We start from the raw sequence: 23,598 nt of genomic DNA, 5'->3' as shown, positions 1-23,598 counted from the left end.
CACTTTTCAAAGCTAATGAGTTTAGTTTAAGCCCACAAACTCAAACTATATATTTCTTTAAGGAAAATCTGTTTGTCGGTAAAGTTGAAGATTATGGTTGAAGAGCGTCATAGTCTCTTACTGCCTGAAGTTTGGGGTTGTGTTGGAAAAGGAGACACTTACCTTAACCTTCTTTTTGCATCTCTGCTAGAAAACAAAAGAGAAAACTTACCGGAAAAGCATCAATACAAGATACATTCTACTGTCAAAGAACTATATATTACCAGAACTGGCCTTTTCCACATTTGAAAACGTGGCCGCAGACTTGAGGTAACTCCAAGCCGGTTACCTAAGTCTTTGCCTGAGAACCCCTAGGGCTGTTAAAGGCTGTGGTCATCAAAAAGTATTTCGCAGTAAATTTCTCTCGGTTAAATTATACTTACACAATTTCCTGAGCAGTTCATTTTAGGATCATAAACGTAGCTGTGGCCCTGTCGATGTTTTGCTTGAGGAACCCCTCCGCCCCCACCCCCCCCCTTCGTTCCCCACTATCGCCAGCCGCGCTGATGTCCGGCGGGCCTACTGCAGAGAAAGCTCACACTCCAGCCAGCAGCCGTCGGAAGGCGCTCAGGTGTTGGCTGCAGTCGGCTGGGGTTCCCGGAAGAGCTTGCAGGCTGCCGGCCCAGTTTGGTCCTCTCTGTAATCGGAAAAGGATTGCGTTGCCTGGCCCAGCCAGCGCAGCTTCCCAAGAATTGAACAGAGAAATCTCCTTCCCGAGACCGGGGAGGTTCCATCTTGGCCTGAGTTCTGTTTCCAAGTTCACGTTGGGGAAGGGTAGGGGGTGGGAGGCTGGGGGTGTCAGGCAGTGGTGTAAAGGCGCTGGTTATTCACCTGATCCTCTCGGCTCTGACACGCGGGCCTGCCTTAACCTCCCGCGTGATGTATCGAGGAGTTTGTGCCAGAAAACTCTACACTTGTTTGCGATGGAGAAGAGTAAAAATCCTAAAACTTGGGGAATGGGGGAGAAAGGAAGAGAGAGATGCAAATGATGCAGGATCCTAGAATGAGTTTTTTACAGTGTCGGAATTCTTTCAAGGCAAAACGCATCCGAAGGCGTTGGGTGAACGTGTCAGCCCTTTGAGCACACATGGGGCGAGTACGGCGTCGGGGCGGGGGTGATGTGCGGGAGGCTGGGAAGGCTCAGTTGCTCCGCTTTATGAAAACTCCACTATTGGGGGGAACTGGGCGTTGACTCATGAGCAATATTAAAAGAAGCAATACATGTCGCTTAGGGAGGTATGTGCGCTGGGTGGAACCTGATTCCAGATCTATGTTCTGATGCTCGCCCTGTGTCCCCTGCTGCTCGAAAGCCCACGTAAACAAAAACTTGAGTCCTATCTCTCGGACTGATGCGAAATCTCTTTTATTTTCCGCAGTAAGAGTTGGCCTCAATACATTTAGAACTCCTAATTGTTTTCCAAACAATTTCCGCGGATACGAGCCCCTAATCTTTCTCAAAACTCTTCCCCCCTTCCTACGCCTCCCCCGCTTTGGGGTGAGGGTTGGTCCGCAGCTGGCGGTGTGGGATGAAGGTAGGGGCTACGCGAGCGAGAGGCCGGCTGCTCTGGGGGAGTCAGCCTTTTGGCCACCATCAAGGCGGGAATCGGGACTGGCAGTTTGCATTCCCGGCAGATCGAAGCTCCCTGCTGATCGATTATTTGATAATTGATTTTCCCCGCAGCCAATGCGCTGCCGCCTTGGCGGGAGCGCCTCCTGATTGGCCGAACCCTCCTCCCGGCTGCCTACCGAGATTTGGGTGAGCTCATTTTCCACTCGACCGCAGGGGGAGTTTTCTGCTGGAGGGAGGAAAAAAAATCGTGCTCCGAGCCGAGCGAGCTGCGAGCCCTGTTCTGGGATGTGAGGTTTCCAGCCCGCTGGTCGAGCTGCTGCGGCTGAGCCCTCTCGGCAGATCAGAGCCGGGCGGGCAGAAAAATAAAAACGAAAATAACACCCCTAAATATAATAATAAATGGCAGGCTTAGAGTGGGAGAATAAAGAAAAGGAATTTTGTTGTTGCTGTTGTTTAAACTGGAGAATAGGTATTTATAGGGAGAAAGTTCAAATTAGTGGCTGCTTAGGGCCTCCGAGTTGTAGGTAGAGGCAGCTTTTTGTCCGAAATCTCAGCCGCCGAAGTGAATTTCTTTTTCTTTGGCACTGGGAGTTTTCTCTGAGCCGGACTGGGGATTGGAAAGCGGAGTGGGGGAAAGAAGGGCTGGGGAGGAGAGCGCGGGGCGTCGCCGGGGAACGAGCGCGGCCGAGGCCGGAGCCCCTCGGCGCCTCGAAGACAAAGGCGGCGCGGCCCCAGCCGAACGCACCGACCCCGCTACGCCGCGCCCTGGGCGCACGGCCGCCTCGCCCAGAGCGGGTCGGAGAAAGAGCCTCCCTCCCCGCGGCTCCCTGGCCCCGGCTCCACCCGCGAGGTCTGGGCTGCTCCGAGCCCGCGTCGGGTTTCGCTTTCCGGCGATCATAAATAGCTTCGTGTTTGTAAACAGGCGCTGGGGGCACATTCCCGGCTCTCGGTTCATTGTTCCCTCCCTTCCTCTCTCACTTCGCGCAGGACGCCGCGGCTGGGGCTGGGGCCCTCCGGGACTAGGAGGTGGGGGCGTCCGGACCCCCAAAGTGAGAAAATGCAAGCATTTCCTTTCCGCGGCCCGGGTGTCCACTTCTGACAGCAAAAAACTCTAAGCTGGATCTGCAGAAAGCCCCAGCCATCTCCACCCCGCGTTCTCGGGACGCCTTAGCACAGCCTTTCCCAGCCTCGCTCCTGCTCCTCCTCCTCTTCGCTCCCGGTTTGACTTTTCTACGTGGAGTGTGTGGCTCTAAGAATCCGCTACTTTCTGCATCAGCCCCCCCTCCGCCCCGAAAAACACTGGCAGACCCCAATAATTTCGAGGAAAGTCAGGAAGTCTATCCGCGGAGCCCTGTGCAAAATAACTCCCGCCGCTGCCTGCCCCGCGTTTATTCTCAATTTATTTCAAGAGAGTCATCTTTGGAGAGAGAGTCTGGCGGGGGAGGGAGAGAAAAGAATACGGAAAATAAAACCGGCGGCAGGGGGCTACTGCCCGCGCTTGTGCGCGTGTGCCCTGGGCGTGTGGGTGTTTGTGCCTGGGCGTGCGATTTAATGGAGCGCCTCTCTGCCTCTCCAGTGCGGCCAGAGCTCGCTTCGCGCACCCACCCCTGCCGAGGAGCCTACTTGCTGCAGCCCAATGCATTGTGTAAGACGCGACCTGTTATGGCCACCACTACTTCCGGGTTCTAGCATTCTGGTCGGAATCCACCTCTCCGCCTGTGCAACACACACTTTACACACGCACGGGGACTGCAAGCGGGCAGCATCGATCGTGGCTCCTTTAAGACAAACTCAGACAGACATTTTTTTTAACCCTCCTCCTCTAATCTCCCTCCAGTGCAGCAGTTGCAAAGAGGGAGAGAGAGAGAGAGGGAGAGAGAAAGAGAAAGAGAGAGCGAGCGAGAGAAGAGAGAAACTGATTAGGAATTAGGACTGATTCAAGGGAAGCGAGCGCTAGGGCTTTGTGCATTTGAATATTAACATTTGAGGTGTTCTGACCAGAAGAAGACAGAGCGGATGATCATTCATTCACCACGTTGACAACCTCGCCTGTGATTGACAGCCGGAGTGGCAGAAAGCCATGAGATTTGGTAGTTGGGTCTGAGGGGCGCTCTTTTTTTTTTTTTTTTTTAACTGATTTTTTGGGGAGAGAAGATCTGCCTTTTTTCTTTTTTTTTTTTCTTTTTTTTGCCCCCGCTGCTGTCTTGGAAACGGAGCGCTTTTATGCTCAGTGACTCGGGCGCTTTGCTTCAGGTCCCGTAGACCGAAGATCTGGGACCAGTAGCTCACGTTGTTGGAGACGTTAAGGGATTTTTCGTCGTGCTTTTTATTTTATTTTTTTTTTCCGGGGGAGTTTACGTATTTGTTTCTTTTCACACTGGCCTTAAAGAGGATATATTAGAAGTTGAAGTAGGAAGGGAGCCAGGGAGGCCGATGGCGCAAAGGGTACGTATTAAAAAACAATTGTGGAACTCAAATGTGAGATTAAATTGAAACGTGGCTGAAAGACACTGCTAAAAAGTTTCATTTTTTCTCTGTCTTTTTGAATGAGGCTTCTAAAGCCGTGGCCTAAAGAGAGAGGATTTATTCAATGCATTTGTAGACTTATGTATGTTACATGTAACTGTTAATTCGAGTAATCAAGTTTTCTATAGATTCCAACCAGCAGCTATATAAATAAAAATACAAGCTCGGGCAATCATCTCTTTAAAAAACAAAAACAAAAAGCGCTAGATACCTAATGTTATATAGCATGAGCATTCAAGGAGCAGAAGTTTAAAGCTATTTTTGGATTAAAATAAGCAGCTAGAAACTTCTGATATGTTATTGATTATGCTCACCTTTAATATCACTGAAAGTATTTAGCATTTTTAAGCAAATAACTTTGTCATAGTACAACGGTTTGGGGGGTCAGAAAAAGTAATTTTAATGTACATGGCTTTTTATGCAAGGTAATACTTTGTAAATTTTTCTTAGAAAAGCTTTGCACTAATTGGATACTAAGCACACAACTACTCACTTTAAAAATGCAATACTAATTTCCCCAATATTCCTATTTGAATGGAAATGTAGTGAGAGTAAAGTGAGACAATGACAACCCAACAGAGGTAGTTTCTTAAAAGAAAGGGGGTCTACAGAAAGCCTTCCTTGCATAATTTGTGCCCTGGCCCTCAAAGCCCTGTTTGCAAAAGAAAGTTACTAGGCTGACACATTTTTTCTTTACTCCTTTGGTTCAGGCAAATGTCAGCGTTCTTCCAAACTCTTTTCACACCTCTGGCTTTAAGGAGATGAAAGTGGCAATTCCTCTTTCTTTGAAAATCATTTCACTCTCGGCGGCTCCAAATCTTGGGAAAAGAACTTGCCTGAAATGAAGCAAAGAGAAAAACCTAAATAGCTAAATTTTACACACAAAAATAATGACAATATGAAAGTAGTTTTTCTGGAGAAGGAAGATGGGGGGGTTGAATGTGCATTTATTTTTAAATTTGCTTTAAACCTGATGACTAACATTTACCTCATTGACTTCTAGTCTAGGGGAAAGTTCATAAGAATAGAAAAAATAGAATAACTGTTCCAACTATACATTTTCTTTAACTTGGGGGGAATATTGCCCAATTCTAAATTCAGCCCTAATGTTGAAGAGAAGCTACCCTTCTCTGAGTTTCACTTATAAGGGGATCAGTTATTTTTGTATGATTTAACAGAGTTTGTCTTGGAGAGCAAAGGAAATGCAGTGTCTTGCAGGACTGCCTAACCCCACGCTGGCAGGGAAATAAAATGAGAAGCCTGTCTGAATTCACGTGCTTGGCTTAGCTGTTCCCATCGTAACTTTTCTTTTTTTCTTTTTTTTAATTCCCCCTGATGGGAAGGGGCTGTGAAACTAGGCAGGTTTGCTGCACTGTCCTGGCACGTTTTATTATTGTGATTTTGAATTTCCTCCTCTAGAGACTTGCACATTTTACCTTCCGCCCTCCGGGGGAATGCCTCCCTTTCTTCCTTCTTTCTTCCTTCCTTCCTTGCCAAAGGATCCTGAATTTCTGACTAGTTGATAGGGACACAAGTTAGGGCAAGAGCGCTCAATCTAGCCGAGTCTCACCGAGAATCCTCGAATTTTACTTTTAAAAATATTTTTTTAAATGAGAAATCTCAACTTCAGAGATGCAAGGCCACCGAATTCGGGGTTGAAGGATCCAGCTGGACTGACATTATATAATCTCCGTGCCCTGCCGTTCCCCCATTTGCCTGCCTGGCCTTCTGAACCTTGTTTTTCTCCTGTTTGTCATGCAGTACGACGATCTACCCCATTACGGGGGCATGGATGGAGTAGGCATCCCCTCCACGATGTATGGGGACCCGCATGCGGCCAGGTCCATGCAGCCGGTCCACCACCTGAATCACGGGCCTCCTCTGCACTCGCATCAGTATCCGCACACAGCTCACACCAACGCCATGGCTCCCAGCATGGGTTCCTCCGTCAATGACGCTTTAAAGAGAGATAAAGATGCCATTTATGGGTAGGTACGACGGGCAGCAGGTTAAGCAGTTGAGAGGCGATGCTTTCCCTATTTCCCTTTGCCCTCGGTAAGAGGAAAGCCAGAGCTCTCTGGATTGGAGTTACATTATCTAGTGACTTTTCATTCGCTTTGCATGAAAATTTGGGGGAGGCGGCCTGCCGTCCCAGACGCCCCCCCCCCCGCCCCCATCTCCGCACACGCTCCGCGCGGGTCCAGCTCCCCGCTCCGCCGAGGCCATGCCCGCGGAAGGGTTGTCTTGCAGAAGTTGCCAAAGGTCCCTCGTCCCCCCAGACCCCAGCTCGGTAGCTCAGCGGGTTGGAGTCCTCACTCGCTCGACTTCTCAGGGAGAGTGTTGGGGGTTTCTAAACGTAGCCGCCCTTGTATTGGAACGAAACTTTTAGTTTAAAGGAAAATCTTTTAAGCCACTGATTGTTCTGACTCGCTAAATTTACTCAGCCACCGTATGCCGGCTCTGGCACTGCACAATAAAATCAAGGGAGGACGGTTGCAGGTCAGGCAAGGGGGAACGTGCTTTACATTTAGGGAGTTTGACCACTGTAGTCAAGGAGAGGAGCTCGCTCTGAATTGTTTCCGACCTTAAGAAACTTCTAGCCATTTTAGGACTTTGTGTTCAAAGGCGAAACCTGCAGGATTTGGAAGCAGATGCAGGGTGCTCTCGGCCGGTGTTGTTTCCGCTGCAGTTCACACCGTGTTCTCCCGGGCCCTTGGGTTAGACCCTGGACTAGTAAAGCCCTCTGAAAGTCACTTGTGCCTACTGTGTGCTGATGTATTGGGGGACCTCTTTTTACTTTGCAGCCACTTTTATTTTTATTTATTTCTTTTTTTTGAAAAAAAAATCAGGCAGCACTGACCCTCCCTGACTGAAAACCCTTTATGCTTTATCTTCTGGTCCCTTGTGCGATGGGCTTGTTTAAATCCCAGCGTCCTCTCCGCAGCGCTGTTAACTGCAAACGGTTTAGGCTCCGGGACAGAACATTTGGGGAAGCTTTGAAAAAGACCCCAAACTGTTAAATTCCCAGCTGGGCTGTGAGAGCTAATAAAAGACTTGAGACACCTCTTTGGGCATTAAAGGAGGCTTTTTTTTTTTTTTTTAATGGGCTGAGATAAGCGACATCTAGGCCCCTCGCAGTACTACTGCTTTGCCATTATGCAGGAACAAAAATGAAAGGCTTGACCGCAGGAACATTTGAAGGAACTTTCTTTTGGGGGGGCGGTGGGGACCATCGAGGAAGGGAGGGAAGTGTGCAGAGAGCCGAGGAAGAGCCCTCCTGCTCTCCGAGGACCATGGTGTCGGAAGACGCAGCCCTCTGACAGTCGGCCCCACAGCCAGAGAGGTCCTATCCCCAAGTTAGCTGAGCGCCTGCCACCAAGATCCCCAGAGCCTTGGGCTTCGCGAGGAGGCCTTGGAGGAGCCCACTTGCAGGAGCTTTCGCACCCCCCGCGCCCCGTGCCTTTCTCCTCCTGCAGGTCCTGGATGTGCAGCGGAGGGACGAGGGTTGGTCGGGGTGGGAAACTTAATTCAAAATGGCTGCTGAACGCTTGGGTTTTATTCTTAGCAAATGTTACCAATTTCTCCGGCCAGATACGCTGAACCGATCCTCAGATACGGTCGATGGCTTAGGGCCTCCGACTTCGGGGGCCCAAGGAGGAAGGGGAGGTGAGCAGTCACCTGGGGAGGGGGGGAGGGGAAGGGGAACACGTAGATGACAAAATCAGGGAGGGGGTCCCCGCCTTCAGCTCGTCCTGCTGTTTTTCTTGGGCGCCTTTTTTCACTGCCGCGGGACTAACCATTGTGTTGTTTGTGACTGTTGTATTTTCTTGCAGACACCCCCTCTTCCCTCTCTTAGCACTGATTTTTGAGAAATGTGAATTAGCTACTTGTACCCCCCGCGAGCCGGGGGTGGCGGGCGGGGACGTCTGCTCGTCAGAGTCATTCAATGAAGATATAGCCGTGTTCGCCAAACAGGTCAGCAAAATCAATGTTTCAAAAGTAAAAGGAAAAAAAAGAAAGAAAGAAAGAAAGAGCCTCCCTCCCCCCACCCAGCACATTTGCAAAAGTAACCAGCGAACAGTCCGCCTTAAGCCAGGCCTGTATCTTCCTTGAGCCTTTCCTCCTAAATGAGTGTCTGTTTACAGACGCCTGAAAATCACCCCAGTTCTTACCCACTCCTGCGCCCTAACCCCACGCAGAAAGCTCACTCTGCAAAATGCAACCTCAAAGCCCACGCGCAGGAGCTGCCTTGGACTTGGCGAACTGGGCAGCGATCTCTTAGAAGCACGGTTGCCGAGAGAAGTAACCCTGTGCTCTGGGCTTGTTTTCGGATTATTTGACTCACATTGAAGGGTTTCTGCACGGGACGATCTCGGTGTCACAGAGTCTCTCCCGGAGGTTACATCCTGCCCCCGACAGTGTAATGAGGCAAGAAACTAGGAAGGCAACCAGATTTCAAATGTTTCTTTCTCCCCCCCCCCCCCACTCCCCTCTCCTTCTCACTTGTATTTAGATTCGCGCAGAAAAACCTCTATTTTCTTCTAATCCAGAACTGGATAACTTGGTAAGAGCGGACCCCTTACTCCCCTCCCCCCATCTTCCCTCCCCATGAAATACCCCCTCCTCCCAAGCTTTGCTTTGACTGCCCTGAGGTTTCTAGACCGGTCTTCCCGTAGCTGCAAATGTTTCCATCCACCCGCAAGTGGTCGGGGACAAGGTCCGGGGGAAATAAATTCACCTCGAGAGGGGCCGGGTGAGCCGGCGCGGGGAAATGCGAGCTTTGTTTTTTATGACAGCCGGGCAGCGCGGCTCTAATCAGCCCGGGGATTTATCTCCGGGCCTGTCAGCGTGTGTGCTTAAACTTTGCGGACTTCCCAGCCCTCAAAGTCGCGTCACGAGGGCAGCGACAGGGCCAGAGACCCCAAACCACCAGTTTATCTGAAAGGTGTGCGGAAGGCGGCAGAAAGTTTGCAGTGTGAAAAGCCACAGTTTGGGGACTATTGGGAATATTTTCTGTGCACTCCTTCCAAGGAAACACCTAGTCAAGGGATGCGGCCCTTTGGGGGTGGGGTAGGGGCAGTGGGGCTGAGAAAAGGGGGAGTCATGGGGGAGGAGAGTGTTTATGATCCCCACTTAGATGCTTGGTTGTTGTTTTAGCTATCTTTTTCTCCTTAAGAAATATAAACCTCTAGATGGTACCCAGTCGCTGCTGTTAAGTTTTAGTGTTATTGCCATAAATCAAAATAACTCTGTTTACTGGGGGGGAGGGGTGGGCTGGAGATGTTAGAGCTGTGACAACCAATTTTCTGCAAACTAGGAATGGGGCGCTCATTTTTTTTTTTTTTTTGTATCTTTGCAGATGATTCAAGCCATACAAGTATTAAGGTTTCATCTGTTGGAATTAGAGAAGGTAATTTCTCTAGCTTTTTCTCCTTTTGCTTCCCCCTAACGCCCAAACACACAGCGGGGAAGGGTTCAGAATGGCTGAAGTTCAGGCTTCAGAGACATTTGCATAAGTGTCTTTCTTCCTGGTAATTAGTGTCAAGGCCAATCTTAGCGTCCATTTCTCTTTGCAGTTTAATTACAATTTCAGCCACTAAAACCAGGATCACAAACGCCCTAGCCTTGTATTCATTCTTAATACCTTGCTGGCTTTGTATAAATAGTTGCAATTCTATGCATCCCCTTTGATGTTTAGAATGCTGTTGTAAGTTTGCTTCACAGGTTATACCCCTGTGGTCTCTTCTCTTCTTCCTCCTCCTCTTCTTTGCTACCTCTGGTGGGGGGAAAGTTTTGTTTAGTTTTAGTGAGTTTCTGGAAGACAGTCTGAGAGCAGCCGCAGGTCAGACACAGGGGAGAGGCAGAGGGGGAGGAGGAGGAGTAGGCAGGGAGTCTGGAGGAGGTGGTGGGGGAGGCACTTTAAACGTTTTGCAGAGAATAAGCAGAGTTGATAGTTGTGTCAATTTCTTGAATCTGGGAATCCTGCACACACCCCACCTTCACACTCAAGAAAGGGTGTGGGACAACGTGATTTTGCTAGCTGTTCTATAAATCTCAGCAGTAAAAACTTAATGCATTGTAATTCAAACTAACATTAAATTGCAAGCACACTGGGGTTTCTTGTGAATTTTTGCATGTCAGTGATGCCTGGGTCCTGTAAGAGACCACTCTATTTACACCTAAATATTTTGAAGCATTCTTTTTCCTTTTTTAAAAAAAAATTAATCAATTTGATAACTTTTTGTGGCTGTAGGTTTTCCCCCCATTAGTCTTTTTTTTTTTTTTTTAAGGAAACATTCCTAAAATATGCTTCTTATGGATAGAAACCTTAATTACAAATGTTACAGGAACTTTGGTTGTCAGGCATATATCCTACACCAACACAGTATTGGTCCTTTGGAGATATATATATGCATACATATATATATATAAAATTTTTTCTTAGACATGTTGGAAAAGGATTTATGATAAAGTAACTGGACAAAATTAAATACTTTACCTTAAATGTCACCCACACAGGTCACCTCTCTAATGGCCACAGCCCCGGGAGCAGATGAATTTAACACGGGTGTTGAATATGTTGTAGCCTGTGAATCATCTTGTCACTGTCAATTTTCTGGGATATCTCTATTTTGCAAGAAAAGAAAGTTATTCCTAATTCTGGATGCATCTGGGGGCCTCTGGAGGACAATTGCCCTGTGTTTCCCCTATTTAGAAGTTTGGATCTCACAAGGGGGGTGGATTGCACTTGTCAATGTCATTTATGAACTCCTGATTATATTTCCATTTTTTTATTTCTGTCATAATGTAGGTACACGAATTATGTGACAATTTCTGCCACCGGTATATTAGCTGTTTGAAAGGGAAAATGCCTATCGATTTGGTGATAGACGATAGAGAAGGAGGATCAAAATCAGACAGTGAAGATATAACAAGATCAGCAAATCTAACCGACCAGGTATGCGCTTTTCAATTTCAACATCCCTGGGAAAAAAAAATCTGTATGCATATTGCTTGCTGGGTCACTACCACCTCCTTTTATTATTTGCATATGATTAAGTCCCTTTTAGATACATTTCCATCGAAATGAAAAATTTTGAATAATGTGGCTATTATTGCTTCATTAAGGCTGGCTCTGGGATTCGACCTGGAGAGATGAGCTTGTAAAAGCTTTGCCTGCAAACTTGACCTGTTTCTTGTCGCTTTTAATTTTTGTCTTTATTTTATTTACCCTCTATAATAATGGGAGTGTTAACTGCCAGTGACCGCCTCTGATTGTTGGGCTTTGTTCTGGAGCATTTTTTCCCCTTCTATCTTGAAGAAAAGAAAAGTGTAGGGTCTGCTTATTTCTTATTTTATTAGGAATAAACCCAAGATAGGTGGTCTAAGAGAGACAGGGAGGGTTTGAAATCTAGCAAATGCTGGCTATTTTCTCCCTGTCTATACGGTTCATTAGCCTGTCTTGTCAGTTTTCCTCGGCCGAACGCTTCTAGACCTCACTGAACATTGCTTTGTGCAGTGCTCACTGCAAGCTTGCCCATTTTATTGTACTTAATAGAAAAAATAAGACCAGGCCGAGGTTATAAAAACAGATAAATATGGACATTTCTCCTCCTCCTTCCCACTCATCCTCCAGCTGGTACGTGCTCTGCGCCCTCTGGGTTGGCAGCTTGTGGAAGTGTCAGCGACAGGGGCGCCCCGGGACTCCCTCGGTGTGGCCGGTGGGGGACCTCTGTGCCGCCCCGCTCTCAACCGCTGGCCTGTGCTAGCTTCTCCCCCTCCTCTCATGTCCTCCCTCCAGGCCCTTCTTCCGCTGCGTTGCTAAGTGGGGACGACTTTTATTTGGAGTTGCTGGGGGAGGGGGCGATTTCTCTCTCTCACCCCAACACCAGTGTTTGCTCCCAGTCTCTCTCTCCCTCTCTCTCCCTCTATGGCTGTGTCTATGGATTGGTCCTAAGGACTTGCAAAAATGTACTGAAAGTGAAAACGTGAGGAGTGGGTGAGATGAAACAGGGCTCAGGACAGCTCTCGGTTGGGAATTGTGGCACCGCGTCTAAAGATTTGGGTGGCGGGCCTCCTACGCCTCTCCACCTATAAGTGAAGGCCCAGAGTTGTTTCTTTTTCTGATTTGGCACGTGAGTCGCGTCTTGGGGGAGAGTGCAGCCTGCCTTTGTTAAGCCAAAGGACAGCCAGTCAGACAGAGTTTTCTTTGCCAGCTCTGCCAGGATCACGGTTGGCCAGCGACTGCCTTGCAGACCCCTTGCCGGAGCGCCCGACTCCTCGGTCTTGGTGTCATCTTAAAGTTTGCTTCTCTCCATATCACTCCCTTAAAATAAATTCCCGGTTTGGATTTCTCTGGGTAACCCCGCGGCAGAGGCTGAAATTCCTCCTTTTCCCACGAGGAGTGGAAGGCAGGCAAAGCTGAACTTTAAAAGCGCCAACGCCTGGGTCCTTCCTACTATTTGGGGATTTGCAAACTTTCGGCAGTGTAGGCTACGCTCGGAACAGGCAGCCTGGCGATCGTGGCGCGCGTCCCCACCGAGGTGGGAAATCTGCAGGCGGCTCCCGGTCCCGGTCCCGGCCCCGCCGGCCACCCGGCCGCCCGCCTGGTTCAGGCCGCCAGCCCTCACTCGGAGCTGTTAAATGCAGATTCCGCTGAGGAACCCTCGGGTAGCTGCTGTTGAATAAAAATTGCAATCCAACAAGCCTAACTAGAAAATGGGATTCTAAAAGCTCCGGAGTGCTGGGTACATAAAGCTATTTGAGCAAATTACAAGAATCGCTTAGGGGCATGAATGAAATCAACACTTTAATTGCCTCCAAAATGAAGATTTATACCGCATTTTCTCAACGAATCATTATTTTATTAAAGTCAAAGATAAAGGACCAGACTTAGGGTTGTTTTTTTGGGGGGGAGATACAAAATTGATAAAACATCTTTGAGTTCTCCCCCTACTCCTTAGGTAAACTTTTGTTATCAGTTACCTTTATTTGAGATATGCAGGTTGGTAGGCAGTGGTCTTGGGTAAAAAGTCGCACTTTATTCATCTCCATCTATAAAATGAGCAGCTTGCGTACCGCCCCCCCGCCGCTTAGGAGTGGGCTTCGCAGCTCTGGCTGAGCTCGTGGCACCGTTGGCCTGTGCGCGTGGGCACGCTCGCGTGACACCTCGGGGCTCACCGAGATCTCCGTTGGTCGTAGGGCAGCAAACTCCAAGTTTGCGTTCTGGAATTGTCCGCTTCCCGGGAGCCAGGAGCGAGTGTGCCTGGGCTCCCTTTGGAGACCCGCGCACAGAGCGCGGGGCGCACCCGGGACTGTGCCTTGGCCGCCGGGTGGAGTCCCCTGTCCTGGGAGGTGGGGACGGAGGGACGCGGCACTAGGGCCGCCAAGTGGGCGCCAGTGCTCCCAGATGGAGCCGGCTCGCCGGTGTCCGGAGGTCGGGCCCGGAAAGGACGGCCTCGCCACCTGTCTGCGAATGCGGCCCAGCCAGTCTGAGCCCCGGCGGAGGGTGCGCTGCGCGACTGGATGCTTCAGGTGTGGTGCCAGCGCGGGGCCTCGTTAGCTCATTAACCCCTCTGTCTCTAGGGTCTGCTGGCGGCACGGTTTATTTTGCTTTACTTTTCTCCTCGGAGGGCTCGAAGGCTGCCACCCGCGCGGGGACTTGGGATCCACGACTTTGATACCAGCCGGTTTCCCGGAGGGCTAAGTCGGCGGAAATCTACCTGGCCTTGTATGGTTGTTAGTTTGGTGTTTTGCTCTGTTTTGTTTTTTCTTATCAGATTAAGGTGCCAGCAGAAGCCGTAATCCCGCTCCCACCCCATCCCCAACTCCCTCTCCGCCCCCCACACTCCCATTCCCAGTCCGCGAGGTCCCAGGCCCCAGAGTCACCTCCCGCGGGCGCAGGCCTCCCGGGCGCCCTCTCTCGACGGCCACGCTCCCCGTCGGCACGAAAGCTCCCGACGCCCAGGGCTTGGGGGCAGCGAGGGGCACCCGGGGCTTCTGAGCCTCAGCAGGGGCCGGGGGCCGGGCTGAGACCCCAGGAGCGGGTGCAGGGGCGGCCACCGTCCGAGGCGTCGAGGCCAGGGTTGAGCCTAGTTAGTGATGGAGAAGGACGCGAGGCGAGGGGAGGCGGGGCGCGAGTTTGGACGACCCAGGGTGGAACTGGGGGCGCCAAGAGGGCTTAGGTGGGGAAGAATCTGGCTGCCCAGACGCTAGACTTTAGACCGCACTCCAGGAGGGAGCTAGCGAATGGAGCCTTCCTTCCCAGGGCTGTTTGTTGCTCGCCACTCCTTGAATCTAAGCATTTTCCATTCCAAGGACGGGTCGACAGAGGCAGTGGAGAGAGCAGCAAGGGCCCCCGGGCCTCGAAGGCCACCACTCAAGATGGCCAGGCCTGCTGGCAGCGAGCGGGACTAGCTAGGCCTGTGCTCTGGCGCCAACCCGGGTTCTCCCACAAGCAGTGGGAGGCAAAGGGAAGGTCCCTTTGGATTACAGTTCTTATTCAGCATCAGCTCTCCGGGGGGTCCTTGGCTGAATCTGCATTGAACAGCTTCTGTGTGAGGGCTGGCGGGCTGCATGGGGCGCCCTGTTGCATGTTAATCCAGATTTGTCTCTGACATCTGGGGAAAAGTAATGTGGCTCGCGGAGATGGAACCAGAAAGCCACGCTCACCAAGCAGGTTAAATGCCAAGTGCTGCTAAGCTCCCCAGGGAGGGGGGACAGCCGCTGGGGCTGTGCAGCCCAGGCTGGAGAACGCCAGGCTTCTGGGCCTCGGGGATCCGGGGCAGCCCTGGGCCAGTGAGATTTGGTTCTCCAGTGGGCTGGGAAACCCAGGTGGCGATTGTTTTATTTGAAGAGTCAGGAATGTTGTTTCTAAAGCATAGTTTAAGATAAAATTCTTAAAACTGAACTTGGACTTGATTGAAAACACCCCCTCTCTGCAAAGTGTGATGGGGGTGCCTCTAAAGGGAGATTTAAGCTTTCTCTATTAGGGAGGTTGTTACTAAGGGATGGGGATGCAGAGGCCTACTGTTCTTGATGTATTGGATCTGCTGCTTTAGGAAAAAAAATAGATGAGGCCATGAGATATTTACTAATATTAGGAATGCAAGCACTTTCCTTTCATCCAATAAGAAAATGACACAAACATCAAAGGAGAGGAAAATGTGTCAGTTTGTTTCTAAATGCTCACATATGGACACCTCTTATTTAACTTGTAAGTACTTTCAGGCTCTCACTTAATGCCTTAATCCTGGAACCTTTGAGTCCATAGGCCTTGCAAGTGATGGGGCCTTAGAATCATTTAATTTTACTTTTGATTGTTGTTGTGAGTAATGTAGGGTACTCTTAATTCCTTTTTGAAATATGTCAAAGGGAAATTATGGCAAGATTCTCTTTAATGATTAAATAATAAGGTGCCGACTGCTTGTCACTACAGTGGCTAATTGGGATGTTCATTCTAGGCCCTTTGTTGCTTAGTAGCCTTTGATTTCAAAGATAGTTGTTTACCAGGTGTGTTTTTATTGTTGTTTTCTGATTGGCTCTTTGTGTGTATTTGTGTGTGAATGCCAGAGTAGGGATGTAGTGATTCTTATTAGGGGCACATCAAAAACCTTTGAGAGAAAAGAAGGATGTACACAGTATACGTAGATAGGTTGAGATCAATTACGTTGTTAAATGTCTCAAAGTTACATGCTAATACTACAAAAGTTATTCCCCTTTCCTACTCTCTCTCTCAGTGGAAGTCCCCAGTGCAAGTTCTATGGTTAACAGAAAGCAATGATACTAATGCTACTTTGTACAAAGTAAAGCCCCATAACAGTAACTATTGTTCAGTGATTTAACTAGCTTTGTGGCAATAGGTCACTCAAATAGCAATTCCTCTCCCACCAGAATAACTGCATTACTCATGATTTGGAAATATATAGAGTGGTTGTGTGGACTCTTGCTGTCGGTACTAACAGAGATTTTTATTAGAAAACATGGAGAAGCTTAAATAGTAGAAGAAGAAAAGGAGGAGGAAGAAGAAAAGGCATTAAAATACGGGCTGTGCTTTCAAAAAAGTAACTGAAATATCATGCTATAATTGCCCAACTTTGAAAATAAACAAATTTTAAATCAGTATGTTTTCAAACACTCGTATGTTTAAATGTTAAAATGTTTGTCATAGTCCGAAAGATTTAAAACACAGCTGTTGCTGTGTGACGGATGGAAAATTATGCAGTAAAACTCCATATTCTTAAAAACAAAGACTATTTGTGGTCCCATAGTAGAAATGTAGGTTTTTTAAGGCCAAGCAGATAGACTAAAGTATTACCAAGGGGCCTACTGTTATAAAACTAGTTTACCTTCCCTCGCAGGTGGAGTTGGGGAAACTGAAGAATGCATAACAAGTTGTATTAAGACACTTATAAATGAAAATGCTGTCAAATGAATTCAAGTGAAGTGTTTTCACATTGGTAATGCTATGCTTGCCATTGCAATCGCAATATTTTCTCATGAAATGTAAATATGTCAAACCAATGTGAAATGCTTAAGTTTTAATAAATGATCATTTAATCATCAAACACAACCCGAGTATGTATACAGAAACTTTTAAAGAAAAGTCGGCATACAGCCAAATTCCTATAGGGGCTAACAGGGGAATGATCAAAAAACGAACACAAAATAAGACTTCCTGTAAGAAGGTCTATAATTCAACATTATTTGACTCCACTGTCAGGAAAATAGTTGAAAGATAGTAAACTGATACCATTCTCAGTCATTTTTGTTACACAGTCTTAAATGTTTGCAACTGTAGCATTTTCCATGGCCTTTTTTGGATTATGATATCTGTCGTATTTGTATCAAAGTAGCACTTGAGTTTATGTTATAATTGAAACAGACTTTTTTGCCATTTCTCCTGAGTGCAAAAAATTAATTTAATATTTTAAAATGACATCAAAACTATGGGAGACTTTTCTTTTACAAATAAAGAAATAAAAATAGAATACATATGACACAGTGTATCTGACAGTTGTGTAGATGTTAGGCCTAAAAGTTTTCAAAATTCCAAGTAAAACGACACCTGTAAATTACATAGAGCTTGGTGTCCTTACTAGGAAGAAAACATCAGGATATGGTACCTGTTAAAAAGTCAGGGTCTAAAAAATAAAATACAGATTCACAAATTGAATTTAAATAATCATTCCAAAATTTGACTTTGGGGATCCAGTAAAAGTTTGGATATTTTAGTATCTTTCATATTTGTGAATAAACCTCGAGTGTATAAAATCAGTTTTGAAAAATTCAAGCAGATGAGTATGTGTATGTAGTGTAAAAGGTAAAAAGATTCCCTCACTGTATCCTTAATTTAATATGGCATGATTTCAGGATTATGGGAATTTGGGAAAGCTTATTGGAGTCTTAAACAGCCTCTCTGGAAAGTAGACCTATCTCAGGCAATTGCTGGATTTCCCACACTTCTAAATTTGACATTTTAATAAAAGGTATAAAAGACACCATGTGAAATAAGTGAGAATATATTCATTTAAATATTTGTCACTAGAATCCAATTTCAGTCAATTTAATGCATTCATGTGTGCAGAATTAAAGCAATTGGCAACACTTTGCTACACTCTCTCTGAACACTCCTTTTCCAAATAGCATTTCTTAATCTAGGAAACATGTTCTTGTTAAAGGAAAATACAAGAGTGCAAATCTTTTAAAATTATTTTATATTTCTGGACTTCTTGGTTCAGAATTTTTAAAATTGACTAAAACATATCATAAAGAGTTTATTCTCTGTTGAAAAAAACACTTATTTCTACACTCATTGAATTATACACCTGTTGTTTATTGGTATCATGAGTATATACAGTTAAATACAAATTATAATCAGAACTAAGTCATTAACTCTCTTTAAGACATGCAGTAACCATACTCTGGCTTTTCCACTCACCACTATATATGGCATAAACTAATGCAGGATAAATAAGTTGTGAAAATAAATTTTATATTATTTACAATCCTCAGAAATACATTTCTACCATTGACTCTTCCCTTGATAGTCTTCAGGAGTCCATTTACAATTAGCAGGATTTATAATCATGACGTAAAGAACCTTAAATGTGAAATGTTATGGTTCTTTTAAAAAACTTAAATGGAATTGTATTTTTCCACAGAAAGGAAATGCTGTTACTGTTAATAAGTTTACTAATACTTTTAAAATCACTGCAACTTTTTATGAGTTTAACAAACTTAAGCAACATTTTATAGTCTCCTTTTTCTCCCTTCATTTTGACACAATATCAAGTCTTAAATTTTACAATGAATTTAAACATACATGATTCTGACTCATTTAGAAGGTAGTAGTAAGTAAATAATTAACACTTTGAGTGATAGTAGAATGATTCCCTGACAACATATGCTGACTTAGAAGTAACTGTTATGATGGATTTCCATTTCTGTAGATTTTCCCTTACACTTTACCATACAGCATGATTGCATGTTCATTATTCATTAGTTGTAAATATCTAGAGTGTTGGTTGCTATTTAGCAAGACAGAGCTCTAGCTCCTTTTTATCAGCTTCTCCCCACTGATTGGCAAGCCTCCTGTGCCTGAGATTTGAACTTGAACTAGTTTGCTAAGTCTCATTTCCCCATTTGAGTACCTTGTGGGTTATTACCCACATGTGGGTTTATTTTCCTGAGAAGATGAAAAATGTTACTCACTTTAGAACAGGAATGAATGGAAACCAAAGTCTTCAAATATTCCCAACCTGTGTTTTACAGTTAGGTGCAAAACTGGAAACTGTTATTCTTGTTTGCTTTCCCCAGGGCTGTGAATACTCGATATAAAGATTCATATCAGCCTCTTTGTGTTCTTCCTCTTAAGGCCTAAATGTTTGTTTTCAATGACTGGGATTCTTAACTGATAGTTCATATTTGGTCCCAGACCTCCATGATTTGCATTTTATTCTGCATTTGCATTCACATTATGTCCCATAGAAACTCTTTAAAGTCAAGTGTGTTTATGACTATTATGAAACTCTGGAAAATGAAGTTTATAATGAAACTGACATAGTCATCAAACGGACAATGAAGGGAGCACTTTAATGTAAACCCAGAGTTTTCTTATTCCATCCCAACTTGTAAAAAGGCTTATCTCTTGTCTTTTAAAAATATTAGAAGCTGAATGAATAAGAATTTCTTTGACAATAAAACTCCTCATAATGGCTCCATAACTATTTGGATGTGTTCTCAAATGTTAACTTAATTTGATAGACAAGCTATAATTAACTGTGACCTATAATGTTTTCTGTAATTCAGAGACTATTCCTTAGTGATCTGAAAACTTAATTTCATACTGAATGGTGTACAATGTCTCAGGGTCTAAAGGCGTACTTCTACTATTCACAAGAAGTGGAAATAGTTTGTGTGTCTCCTGGGCTTCAAAAGGGAGATACTGGGGGTGGGGAACTAACAATTTTTACTGTGTAAAAGTCCTAGCAAACTAACTCGTGCACAAGGGTTGTTTTTGAATTTTTTTTTCCTGTAGCCTTCCTTTCTATTCAGTGCGATGTTAAAATTATTCTCACACAAAGGAAAAACACTGTGTGTTTCATGGGACAAAAACTCGTGCATGACATTTTAAATATAGGTGTTTCATTGATCATAAAAAGCGGTAGTGTACAGAGAGAGCTAAGAATCACAGCAAATAGGTAAAATGCTATTAGCTGTCATGCTACAATCACAATAGAAACTTTAGCAGTAACATTAAATTGGGCATTTTGTGTTTAGTTGGACCATTTACTTGAAAGTTCCCACCAGATCTAGGTTTGTTTTAACACCCCCTCCCCCTCACCCCCACTTAAGAATGTTTTAGCGTAGGAACTTTGTGATAACTCACCATTGGACATTACTTTTATTTGAAATTGTTCATTCATAAGAGACTCCGTCTCATGAGTAACCACCCTGCCCTTCACTCTTGAACAGTTCGGGTAAATGTATTATTTATTTACAGTCTATTCTATACATTATTTATGGCAAATATGCTATAACTCTACAGAGCATATGGAATTTATCTTTGTGAGATACGGGTGGCATCTCTGCCAAGAGTGGCATAGCCCTGAGTAGATAATAAGATACCCTAAGTGTACAGATAAATATCCTCTCTTATAGAGTCGTTACATGTTAGCATTTCATAATTCCAGGTGCAAATGCATTTTTCTACTTTCATTTTAATTGTCATCGTTTCCTTGGCTCTAGCTTCTGCCAAAGAGAATCTTGAATTTTACGTTTTGAATTGCTCTGGGTGATTAATGTGTTTGGGGGGGGGAAGATATTGAGTAGCAAAATCATTTAACCCCTTCATTTCTTTCAGCGTGCTTCCCTGTCCCTTACTTAATGTGTTTACAATTTTCTGAGGAATCTTATCCATGACATTTTTAACACTGGTTGTATATTTGGTGGCTTGGTCTGTTGTTTCATCATATTGGGGCACGTATAAGCTGTGTTCAAAACAAAGCCACCAAGAAAAATATCAGGCTCATTGTGCCCTGCACTTCCTTGCACAAAATAATAGAGATGTGTAGATGGTGCTTCTTCTATGCATATCAAGTGTATTGTTGGTGTTCAAGTATTTTTTTATTCTAATAATTATTCAAAGCCAGTAACAGTCTGCATTTGAGTGAGTATAAACATTTTTATTCTGGAATTTGGGATTTGCAGCAACTCAATTTTATTTTCCAAATTACCCTGCCATTTCAATTAGGTGCATTGTTCTTCTCTTACTGTTTCGACATTCTAAAGGTTTGCTTGCCACCTAAGAGAGAGAGTTGTTTGAGTGTTTAATATTTATTGAGGGCATGTAAAGAACATGCCAATAGAAAAAGAGAATAAAACATTAACAAATCAATTATGGGGCTTTTCTTCACTTGTAGTATACTTCTAATACTCCAAATACTCTATAACTGTTAAAATAATATGAATAGCCTCAAGAATAATAGCCCTGGGTGTGGAGGAAGAATGGCGTTCTGATTAACTGGAATTCCTTAAAAAGTACACCAATGGTACAACTCAGCTTCCTGCTTCTGGAATTCACAGTTGCTTTAGTTGATCTCTCAGTTAAAGGCCTTGAAGTACAGAGAACTTAGCCAATCTAGGAACCAGAAACACAAACTAAATTTCAAGATGCTTTGAGAAAGGCCTCTCTAATGATTTTATCAAGATAAACAATGAAGAAAAGGGAATAATCAACTCCCCACTTCCAAATTTCACACTTGAAAATTCAAAAATCCTTGAGGAATGATGATACTTAGGAAATAAAATTTGATTGAAAATATAAAAACTGGCAGTGCCTGTAAAACACACACACACACACACACACACGCATACACACAGACACACACACACACAGGAAAATTAGAAAATACCCTGTTGCTAATTGTTAGTGGAAATCAGTGTTAAATGTAAATTTCCACAATTCTTTTATCCAAAGTATAATTCTGTAATGTAGTAGAATAAAATACGGCTGCATATTGGCTCAAGTCTTGTTTCCTTCTTGTGTCAAAATTGTGGATTTTCTGGTTTGAGAGTTTAGAAGTAGAAGAGAGAAGATTTCAGAAACACTTGAAAAAGAGTGGTGAAGAGCAATGATGGTGATTTTGAGCTATACAACCTTTCAGGCTGGCAGTATCCCAATAAAGTATACACACAATTCAGGCTGTGCTGTGAAGGGCTAAGTCACTTCACCTCCATGAGCCTCAATATTATCATCTGTAACATGGGAATAAAGAACCCACTTTATTGAGCTGCTGTAAGAAGTAAATAAGAATGCATGTAAAGCATTTAAAACAATAAACCCTAAACAGTACCTTCCATAATATTCACCTTCTTACTCATATTCTGCCCAGCCTTCAACAACATGAATCTAGTTTGGGGAAAGAAGATTGGGTAGTTATTAATGGGGTGTTATTTCATAGGCCATTATGTAATCATAGTGTTTAAACAAAATACTGTCTTAATTCCTATTAGGAGGGGTGGCTATTATTCTGATTTCATCATAGTGTGAAAGGGGACTGGCCACTCAGATGTGTGGCTGAGATAGGACAGTGAATCACTACAGATTTGTTTTTAGGTTCAACTTCAAATAACAGTTATGTGCAGATCTTGTGCTAAGTACTTTCCCTCCACATTTCTGAGTGCAAATGCTTCCTGGCTGAGGTCCAGTTGCTTACAAGATCTCCGTATCTACTTGTACTCAGGATACAATGTTTTTGGCCTTATCCTATGTTCTTTTTGCTAGGATCCTTGCCTAGAAAATTTGTGGTTTGAAGTTGTTACATATAAGACACTTTTGAGTTTATTTTATCTTAATTTGTTTGCAGAATGAGGCACACTGAATACTGAGTTACAAATGTAAAATAAAACATTGAGAAGCAGGCAATCTTATGAAAGGGACTTTATAACACAAGGTATGCTGGCATATAATTTACAGATTCTTCTGCCACTCCTAAATACCAGTTATAGAAAATCATCTAAATTTCGGCAGAAAGTTCTCAGCAGATAAGTGAAGAGTAAGGTTTGAATTATTTAGGTTCAAATATTTGGAAACATAGTGGTGGCAGTTGGGTTAGAGGTTTTTTGTTTGTTTGTTTTTTAAACATTTAACTCTGAATTATAGTTCATAGGTACAGTTTCAGGAGTAAAGCACATGGAGTCAATCATTTAATATAGGAGTTTATTTTTATTAATAGTATGCCAGCCATAATACAATAGCATAGGAAAAGGAAAGGTTATTAAAATGTAAATTATGTACTTTTACTAAGATTCCTAGTGTAATGAGGCTTTGTCTTCTCTTCTGTTCACAAAAAACTGCTTAGTAGAATTTGAACATTCAGTGCACTTGAATCATCTTTAGGTTACCCATCTACCTTCCAGTTTTGAGATTTGGGTAAAACTGGTATCACCTCTTGGTAGCAGTTTCCCTTTGGTTACAAATTTTCTTCTTCTTTGTAATTGTCTGAATGTCCCTACGCCAACTAGGAATCTATATCATCTTCTGGGAGCCACAGTGGGGTCCCTAAGAGATGGTGTTGACATTGATTCTCAATGTCGAAAAATTGGACAGAATGTATCAGTGCTGCGTGGATTTCATCAGAAAGGCGTTTGAAATCTTTTGGGTGGTGTTTTATATCTGGAGTCATTTTCCTTCACATTGTCAATTCATGTATAATTTCCTGGATGAATTATTCAACTCTGCAGATTAGTAATGACCTGAGAGCGTCAGAGTTGTGACCTAAAAGATATCAGGCTGTGGGAAAGTAGAATTTTAAGGAGCTTTCGGGGAGTGACCCATCGTGCTGGGCCTGAGCTTTCTAAGCTCACTGTCTTCCCTGCTGCCTTGAGTATTGGGAGAATGAGGCATGGATATTTGCAGGAGAGTAGGCAAAATATTTAAGGGCTAGGAGATTTTAAAAATG

The 23,598-nt window shown here is 44.6% G+C and overlaps 1 protein-coding gene across 5 annotated transcripts in view; it reads left to right on the top strand.

Annotated features, from left to right (window-relative positions):
• Window positions 1-3,317: 3,317 nt before the first annotated feature.
• The window catches only part of MEIS1 (Meis homeobox 1), a 131,714-nt gene continuing 111,433 nt past the window's right edge, over window positions 3,318-23,598 (top strand). For all 5 annotated transcript variants that reach the window (XR_009054757.1, XM_057742322.1, XM_057742323.1 and 2 more), the window contains exons 1-6: window positions 3,318-4,054; window positions 5,897-6,123; window positions 7,969-8,110; window positions 8,649-8,699; window positions 9,495-9,545; window positions 10,947-11,093. Coding sequence is in view for 4 of the 5 variants with exons in the window: in XM_057742322.1 (XP_057598305.1) it covers window positions 4,043-4,054; window positions 5,897-6,123; window positions 7,969-8,110; window positions 8,649-8,699; window positions 9,495-9,545; window positions 10,947-11,093 (630 nt within the window). In the remaining variant the exon portion in view is untranslated. The remainder of the gene's footprint in view (window positions 4,055-5,896; window positions 6,124-7,968; window positions 8,111-8,648; window positions 8,700-9,494; window positions 9,546-10,946; window positions 11,094-23,598) is intronic.

The sequence above is a fragment of the Hippopotamus amphibius genome, chromosome 7, assembly GCF_030028045.1.
Source record: "Hippopotamus amphibius kiboko isolate mHipAmp2 chromosome 7, mHipAmp2.hap2, whole genome shotgun sequence".
Classification (NCBI taxonomy): Eukaryota; Metazoa; Chordata; class Mammalia; order Artiodactyla; family Hippopotamidae; genus Hippopotamus; species Hippopotamus amphibius.
The sequence above is the reverse complement of the archived record's forward strand: the minus strand, read 5'-3'. Positions and strand labels throughout refer to the sequence as shown.